The sequence below is a fragment of the Eriocheir sinensis genome, chromosome 7 (genome assembly GCF_024679095.1).
Source record: "Eriocheir sinensis breed Jianghai 21 chromosome 7, ASM2467909v1, whole genome shotgun sequence".
Classification (NCBI taxonomy): Eukaryota; Metazoa; Arthropoda; class Malacostraca; order Decapoda; family Varunidae; genus Eriocheir; species Eriocheir sinensis.
Genome location: NC_066515.1, coordinates 25,616,887 through 25,625,955, shown reverse-complemented (window position 1 = coordinate 25,625,955; position 9,069 = coordinate 25,616,887). Strand labels below are relative to the sequence as shown.

At 44.8% G+C, this 9,069-nt stretch overlaps 1 protein-coding gene across 3 annotated transcripts in view; it reads left to right on the top strand.

Moving 5' to 3' along the window:
* Window positions 1–1,313: 1,313 nt before the first annotated feature.
* LOC126995166 (uncharacterized) overlaps window positions 1,314–9,069 on the top strand; it is a 155,514-nt gene continuing 147,758 nt past the window's right edge. For 2 of the 3 annotated variants that reach the window (XM_050854451.1, XM_050854453.1), the window contains exon 1: window positions 1,315–1,518. In XM_050854451.1, coding sequence (XP_050710408.1) covers window positions 1,423–1,518 — 96 coding nt within the window. In that variant the 5' untranslated portion in view covers window positions 1,315–1,422. Of the gene's footprint in view, window positions 1,519–9,069 lie in introns of all 3 variants that reach the window. The other variant, XM_050854450.1, reaches the window with a different exon arrangement.

Below are 9,069 nucleotides of genomic sequence, written 5' to 3'. Positions count from 1 at the left end.
TCTCTCTCTCTCTCTCTCTCTCTCTCTCTCTCTCTCTCTCTCTCTCTCTCTCTCTCTCTCTCTCTCTCTCTCTCTCTCTCTCTCTCTCTCTCTCTCTCTCTCTCTCTCTCTCTCTCTCTCTCTCTCTCTCTCTCTCTCTCTCTCTCTCTCTCTCGGCCTTTTCTTCCACTTATGAAAGGTGATATGAGGCAGGTGTTTTGTTTGGAGGAAGAGGATAAGGAGGAGGAGGAGGAGGAGGGAAAGTGTTATATGGATTGGTATACGGAAGGAAAGACCCAGGTGGTTTTCTTCAGGAGGAGGAGGAGGAGGAGGAGGAGGAGGAGGGAGAAAATGTAGTGGCAATAAATTATGGAAGAAAAAAGAGAAAAAAAAAATTAGGTAAGGAGAAAAAAAAATGAGGAAGAAGAAGAAAGAAAAAATAGAACGATGAAAAAAAAGAAAAGATGAAGGAGTTGAAGAATGAAAAGAAGATTGAAGGAGGAGGAGGAGGAGGAGGAGGAGGAGGAGGAGGAAGAGGTCTTTATCAGGTGTAAAAGGAGACCCAGAGGCGCAGCAGGAGGTAACGAAGAAGGAGAAGGAAGAAGAGGAGGAGGATGAGGAGGAGGAGGAGGAGGAGGAGGAGGGAAAGGGAGCAGGTGAAGTAGATTATGGAGAAAAAAAAATAAAAGAAAAAAAGAAGAAGAGGAAGAAGAAAAAGAAGAAGAAAAAGAAGAAGAAGAAGAAGAAAAAGAAGAAAAAAAGAAGAAGAAAAAGAAGAAAAAGAAGAAGAAACAGAAGAAGAAAAAGAAGAAAAAGAAGAAAAGAAGAAGAAAAAGAAGAAAATTGTATAGATGATTGAAAGATTTTATTATTAATGAATTTATAAAGTGAGAATTATATATATGTGACTGATTTTTTTTCTCTCTCTCTCTCTCTCTCTCTCTCTCTCTCTCTCTCTCTCTCTCTCTCTCTCTCTCTCTCTCTCTCTCTCTCTCTCTCTCTCTCTCTCTCCCCCATCAATCTTTCTTTATCCCCCTCTTCGCTCCGCCCCTTCCTACCTTTTGTTCATCTCCTCCTCCTCCTCCTCCTCCTCCTCCTCCTCCTCCTCCTCCTCCTCCTCTTCTTCCTCCTCCTCCTTTGTTCTTCATATTGTACGTAGTTTTAAATTGGTTGTGATTTAATTGTTGGTATTTTTGTATTCTCTCTCTCTCTCTCTCTCTCTCTCTCTCTCTCTCTCTCTCTCTCTCTCTCTCTCTCTCTCTCTCTCTTATAATAATCACCGTTTTTTCTTTCTTTTCAGGATCCCACGAGAGAGAGAGAGAGAGAGAGAGAGAGAGAACAAAAAAACAAAAAAATATGTCTGACCAACCCAAGCCGACGATGAGAACCTAACCAGTGAGTGCGTGCGTGTGTGTGTGTGTGTGTGTGTGTGTGTGTGTACGGATGGTGGGGATGAAACAGCTGACGGCCGCCATGAAGGACCCCACGTATATCAACCCCCCCGCACGGACAAGCCCCCTACCAGATTCCGTCAAAGTGGTAAGTACGAGACACCCATTGTTAGTATCAGGTAAATGAAGGTGTGTTTAAGGCAACCCTGATCTTTCTTCTGTCTCACTATTTTCTCCTCCTCCTCCTCCTCTTCCTCCCTTCTCTCTCCCACTTCTCCCCCTTCCTTCTCTCCTTCCTTTATCTCTTTCTAACACAACCTCATTTTATTCCTCTTCCATCTCCCCGAATTATCTCTTCTCTATCTTCCTCCTCTTCCTCCTAACATCATCCTCTCTCCTACCCCCTCATAAGGCAATCCAGACCCCATTTTCCCTTAATTTTAGAGTAGCCCCCCTTAAACCTCACCCCCGGCAACCCTAACCCCATTTTCTTTCAGTACCTCTTCCATTAAACCACTGTTCTTCTTTCTGTTAACATCCCCTGACTTAAAACAAAATCCTAACCCTTATTTATTTATCTCAAGAGTAAGTAAATATATATGTTTTAATTTTAAGGCAACCCCCCCCCTTAAGTGGGTAGGTGGTTAAGGATAGGTAAGGATGGGTAAGGATGTTAGTATAAGGTGAATGAAGGTGTGTTTAGATGGGTAAGGATAGGTAAGGATGGGTAATTGTGTGTTTAAAGGTGGTTATGGGTGTTTGAGGATAGATACGAGTACTGTACATGTTGTGGGTGCCAATACCATAGATGCATTCAAGATGTTGGTTAGATTCATGGATAGTGAGATTAGGTTAGGTTAGGTTAGGGTTATAGGAGCTGCCTTACCTAACCTATAGATACGAGTACTGTACATGTTGTGGGTGCCAATACCATAGATGCATTCGAGAAGAGGTTGGTTAGATTTATGGATAGCAAGATTAGGTTAGGTTAGGTTAGGGTTATAGGAGCTGCCTTACCTAACCTATAGATACGAGTACTGTACAGGTTGTGGGCGCCAATACCATAGATGCATTCAAGAAGATATTGGTTAGATTCATGGATAGTGAGGTTAGGTTAGGTTAGGTTAGGTTAGGTTAGGGTTATAGGAGCTGCCTTACCTAACCTATAGATACGAGTACTGTACAGGTTGTGGGCGCCAATACCATAGATGCATTCAAGAAGATATTGGTTAGATTCATGGATAGTGAGATTAGGTTAGGTTAGGTTAGGGTTATAGGAGCTGTCTTACCTAACCTATAGATACGAGTACTGTACAGGTTGTGGGCGCCAATACCATAGATGCATTCAAGAAGATGTTGGTTAGATTCATGGATAGTGAGATTAGGTTAGGTTAGGTTAGGTTAGGGTTATAGGAGCTGCCTTACCTAACCTATAGATACGAGTACTGTACAGGTTGTGGGCGCCAATACCATAGATGCATTCAAGATGTTGGTTAGATTCATGGATAGTGAGATTAGGTTAGGTTAGGTTAGGTTAGGTTAGGTTAGGGTTATAGGAGCTGCCTTACCTAACCTAACCTAACCTAACTCTCTCTCTCTCTCTCTCTCTCTCTCTCTCTCTCTCTCTCTCTCTCTCTCTCTCTCTCATTCTGCCTTCTTGGATTTTTTTGTTTCAAGTACTTATTTCTCTTCCTCTCTCTCCCTCTCTCTCCCTCCCTTCCTCCCTCCCTCCCTCCCTTCTCTCATAGGCCTACAGTTCTCTCCTCTCAATTTCTTCTCTCCCTCCCTCCTTCCCTCTCCCTCCCTCTCTCTCTGTCCTTGACTTTTTCCTCTCCCTACTCACCCTATATGTAACTTTGGTCTCTCTCTCTCTCTCTCTCTCTCTCTCTCTCTCTCTCTCTCTCTCTCTCTCTCTCTCTCTCTCTCTTACACCGCCACTTCCTCAACAAGTCAGCATCCTGTTGTATCTCTCTCTCTCTCTCTCTCTCTCTCTCTCTCTCTCTCTCTCTCTCTCTCTCTCTCTCTCTCTCTCTCTCTCTCTCTCTCTCCCAAAACGATGCTTATCTCTTCCCACACAACTTCCTCCTCCTCCTCCTCCTCCTCCTCCTCCTCCTCCTCTTCCTCTTCCTCCTCCTCTTCCTGTTGCGTATTTTGTTTTGCATTTCCAGTTTTTGTTTATTATTATTATTATTATTATTATTATTATTATTATTATTATTATTATTATTATTATTATTATTATTATTATTATTATTATTATCATTATTATTAATTTTTATTTATGTTTACTTATATTATTCACGTTTTTCGTTACATAAATATTTAATAGGCATAATTCACCTTTGTATGTATGTATGTATGTATGTATGTATGTATATGTGCGTATCATCCTGTATGTGTGTGTGTGTGTGTGTGTGTGTGTGTGTGTGTGTGTGGGTGTTTAAAATGCGTACACAAAAGAGGGGGAGGGATGAGGGTGGTACACACACACACACACACACACACACACACACTAATGTTTGTTCCTGGCGACCCTTCTATACCTGAGTTCCTTTACCTGTGTTTCGTTCGCTCCCTTCCCTTCTTCTTTTTCCCTCTTCATCTTTCTTTCTCTTCTTCTTCTTCCTTTGTCTTTCTTTACCTTGTTTATCTAATCTTCCTTTTCTTGTTTCCTTTATGTTATTTTCCTTCTCATTCCTTCTTCTTTTCCCTTCTTCTTCATCTCTCTTTCTTCTCCTTCTTCTCCCTCTTTCGTCTTCTTCCTTTGCCTTTCTTTATCTTGTTTATCTAATCTTCCTTTTCTAATTTCCTTTATCATAGTTTCCCTTCCTCTCCTTCTTCTTTTTCCTTCTTCTGCATCTCTCTTTCTCTCCTTCTTCTGCCTCTATTGCTTCCTTCCTTTACTCTGTTCCTTTAGTCTCCCTTTCTTTTATTCCTTTCCTCTCCTTCTCCTTCCTTCCTCCATCTCTCTCTCCTCTCCTCTTCCTTAATTCTGTTCCTTCACTTTTTCTCTCTTCATCTCCTTCCCCTCTCTCTCTCTCTCTCTCTCTCTCTCTCTCTCTCTCTCTCTCTCTCTCTCTCTCTCTCTCTCTCTCTCTCTCTCTCTCTCTCTCTCTCTCTCTCTCTCTCTCTCTCTCTCTCTCTCTCTCTCTCTCTCTCTCTCTCTCTCTCTCTCTCTCTCTCTCTCTCTCTCTCTCTCTCTCTCTCTCTCTCTCTCTCTCTCTCTCTCTCTCTCTCTCCTTCCTCCATAGCTCTCTATGTCTCTTAAATGGCTTCTCTCTTCCTGTCTTTCCTCCTTCCCTCCCTCCTTCTCTCCTTTCCTCCATCCTTCCCTCCGGCGTCAGGTGGGGCTCGTGCCGACTGGAGGAGGAGGAGGAAGAGGAGGAGGAGGAGGAGGAGGAGACCAACGAAAACAAAAACAAAATACCTATATATATTAATCCCAGAGAGAGAGAGAGAGAGAGAGAGAGAGAGAGAGAGAGAGAGAGGATAAGCACAAGAAAGGATGAGAAGGATAAGAAAGAGGATGTTTGTGTAAGAGGATGAATAGAGGGATTAGGATAGATGGGTAAATGGGTAAATGGGTAGATAGGTTAGGTTAAGGTAAGTGAGTATAGGTGGATGATGGTCTGTGTACATGGGTAAGGATAGGTAAGGATGGGTAAGGATAGGTAAGGATGGGTAAGGATAGGTAAGGATAGGTAAAGGTGGTTATATGTCCATGAGAATAGGTAAGGATAGATAGATGGGTAGGTGGGTAAAGATGGGTAAGAATGGGTTGCTTAGGATAGGTTAGAAGATGGGTAAGGTAGTGAAGGTAAGGTCATGGGTAGGGATGGGTAAGGATGGGTAAGGATAGGTAGGGATAGGTAAGAATAGACAGGTGAGTAGATGGGGGAAGATATAGTGAAGGTAAGGACATGGGTTGGGATGGGTAGGTGGGTAAGGATAGATGGGTATAGGTGGGTAAGGATAGGTAGGTGGGTAAGTGGGCGTAACCTACCCCGTCAGCTGTCTTCTCACCTGACTTACCTGTTACATGGGGACTCAGAAACACGCCTCTCCTCACCACCTCCTCCTCCTCCTCCTCCTCCTCCTCCTCCTCCTCCTCTTCTTCCTCTACTTCACTTCTCTTTTCTCTTCTTTCCACTTTCGTTTTCCAGTCATACTTCTTTTTTTGTTTTCTTTTATTTACATAAGAACGTAAGGAGTTTGCAAAGTATGGAGCAGGTTAAAGTAGGCTGGGACACAGTTTGAAGGGCACAGAGTAGGCTGCGGGGTATATTACAGGCAGGTTTTGAAGGGAAGTTTTATGTGCTTGCAGGCTGGGGTGCGTTTATTTACAGGCCGCGGCAGGATGGGGTAGTGTTTGAAAGCGAAGGTGACGGTTAAAGCAGGTTGAGCAGGCCGGGGTACGATTAGCAGGCTTTGTACAGGCTGTGGCAGGCTGGGAGATTGTTATACAGGCCGGGGTAGGCTTGGGAAGTATAGGAATAGTACAGGCTGGTGCAGGTTCTGTGGGGAGTTGCCAGGTTACAGGCTAGGCAGGTTGTAAGGTTGGTTAGGCTTACATCAGGTTAAGACGCAGGCCGGGGCAGGCTTTGAAAGGGAAGGTGAAGGTCAAGTTTGTTTGGGGTAGGCTAGGAGAGCTTGGTGCAGGCTGAGGTAGAGTGGGTGTGTACTGTACAAGCTGGGGTAGGTTCTAAAAGAAGGCTAAGATTGCTTGGGGTAGGCTGGAGGGGACTAGGGCAGGCTGGGGTGCGTTGGGATGGTTCAGTACAGGATGGGGCAGGATCTGGAAGTCAAGGTGAAGGTTACGTTTGTTTGGGGCAGGCTGGGGCAGGTTGAGAGTCGTTAGAACAGGATGAGGCAGGCTGGAAGTATTTTCGAGCAGGCTGGGGTGCTTTGGGAGTCTTCTGTACAGGCTGGGGTAGGCTCTGGAGGTCAAGGTGAAGGTTAAGGCTGTTTGGGGTTGGGTGAAGCAGGCTGGGGCAGGTTGAGAGACGTTAGAGCAGGATGGGGCAGGCTGGAAGTATTTTCGAGCAGGCTGGGGTGCGTTAGGAGGGTTCAGTACAGGCTGGGGCAGGCTGTAGAAGTCAAGGTGAAGGTTATAGCTGTTTGGGGTTGGGTGGAGAAGGCTGGGGCAGGTTGGCGCAGGAAGGGGCAGGCTCTGAACGAAATTTAAGCACTCGATCATATTTTGAGGATATTTTAAAGCATTCGAATCGTTTTTAAGGAATCTAAGACTACTGTTACTATTTCTTGGTACCGTGTAGGTTACAGGCTGGAGCAGGCTGGGATAGGGTAGCGCAGGATGGGTCAGGCTCAGAAAAAGACGAACACTTGGATATGTTTTGAAAAGGAATTACAGGCACTGGGGTATGTTTCATTTGGGTACTATTTCTTGGGTATAGTGCAGGTTACAGGCTGGGGGATGTTAGTGCAGGATGGGTGCAGGATGGGGCAGGGTCACAACGTAAATTAAACACATGGGGTATATTGAGGAAGGGAACTCAGGGTACTGGGGAGTAGATTTGGGGTACTATTCCATGGGTACTGTGCAGGTTACTGGGTAGGTTACAGGCCGGGCAGGCTGAGGAGGGGCAGTGACCATGGCGCGGCAACACCTCACATTCCACCACTGACTGACGCCTTCGTAAGCAAAGTCTAAGAGGAGGAGGAGGAGGAGAGGATCTGGTGTTCTGGTCAGTCAGTATGGCTTGAACCTTCGTGGAGTCAGGTACACGGCCGCTCTCTCTCCCCTCTGACCCCGGATCGAGCCCCGTTAGCATACGATCCAAGCCCCTGACATGCCGAGGGAGTGTGTGTCGGGAAGGGAGATCCGCCCCCCGGTGTTGCGTGTCGGTGTTGCGGGTGTGTGTTGCGGTGTTGAAGTGGTGTTGAGCGGTGTTGAGCGTGGTGGTGAGGTTTACCTGGGCACCACCGCCACCTCCGCCGCCGCCGCCGTCGCCTCACCTGTGTTATGGTGGTGGTGGTGGTGATGGTGGTGGTGGTGGTGGTGATGGTGGTGGTGGTGGTGGTAGTGCCTCTTCTAGTACCCTGGGGCATGGTGGTGATGAGAGAGAGAGAGAGAGAGGGGTAGTACGCGTCGGTTGTACCTGTTGCTTCTGGGGTAGAGAGAGAGAGAGAGAGAGAGAGAGAGAGAGAGAGAGAGAGAGAGAGAGAGAGAGAGAGGAAGAAAGGAAAAGAAAGAAAAAAAGAGAGACGGAAAATAATGATAAACGAGAGTAAGTGAAATAAAGAAAGAAGGAAACAAGAAAAACGGGAAAAAGAATGAAAATAAAAAGTGAATGAATGAGTGAATGAAAGAGAGGAGGAAGGAAGGAAGGAAGGAAGGAAGAGGAGGAAAGAAGGCATAAAGAAACATGTGAGTGAGAGAGAAAGGAAGGAGAATGAGAGAGTGAGAGTGAGCGAGTGAAGGGAGACGAAGGAAGGAAGAAGGAAAGAAATTGAAGGAAGAATGAAAAGAAGGGAGTGATATTGGGAAGAGAGACAGAGGGAGTGAGTGAGTGAGTGAGTGAGCGAGTGAGTGAAGGTCAGGGTCATTCTCAGGTGTGGGTCACGTGGGTTACCTGCCGATTGGTTAGGTTTGAAAACACTCCCTTCCCTTCCCTTCCCTTCCTTTACCTTCCCTTCCCTTCGTTTCCTTCCTTCCCCTTCTTCCCTTGTTTGTCTCACACAATCTTTCATCTTATTTCCCTTCTTCCTTCCTATCATATCCTTGCCATTCTCCTCCCCTTCCCTTCCTTCTCTTCCCTCCCTCCCCTTCAACGAGAAAAACTATATGGATGGAAATATTAAAGAAAGAGAAGGTTAGCCTGAAAGAAAGGAGGGAAAGAACACGGGATGATAAATGTGTGATAAGGAACAAACATCAATAAACGGAGGAGTAAGGAATAATTGATAAACAGGAATGAAAAGAAAGTTGTGAAAATGAATCATAAGGTGGAAATAATTGATGAAAGAAGATAATAGAGAAACGAAGAAGAAATAATAGAAAAAAAGAGAATTGAAGGAGCAGAAATAAACGAGGGAGAGAGAGAAACAAAGGAAATAATTGATGAAAAGAGAAAAACGAAGAAATAATAATAAAAGAGAATTAAAAGAGCAGAAATAAACGAGGAAGAGAGAGAGAAAAACAAAGAAAACAAAAGAAAAAAAAAAGAAAAATGATAATCAGTGTTTAAAGAGAGAGAAAGAAAGAGAGAAAGACAAACACACACACACACACACACACACACACACACACACACACACACACACACACACACAAACACAAACACAAACACACACACAAACACACACACACAAACACCTCAACCATCAATGTTACACCTGACTTCACCCATTGCTTGTTTGTTTACCTTCCTTGTTTACCTTCCTTGTTTACCTGTCTTGTTTACACCTGTCTTGTTTACCCACGTGTTTGTTTACCCACCTGGCGGCCATTAGGAGCAACAGGTGCGTTAAGGTGAAGTGACTTACCTGTACAGTGAAGTGAAGTGATTGAAAGTGAAATTAACAGTGACATGATGATGGTGTTGATGGTGATGGTGGTGAGGCGGTGGTGGTGGTGGTGGTGATCATCTCTGTTTTCTTCTTTTTGTTTTCTTTTTCTTCTCCTTTTTTCTTCCTCCTCCTCCTCTTCTTCTTCTTCCTCCATCTTCGCCCTCTCATT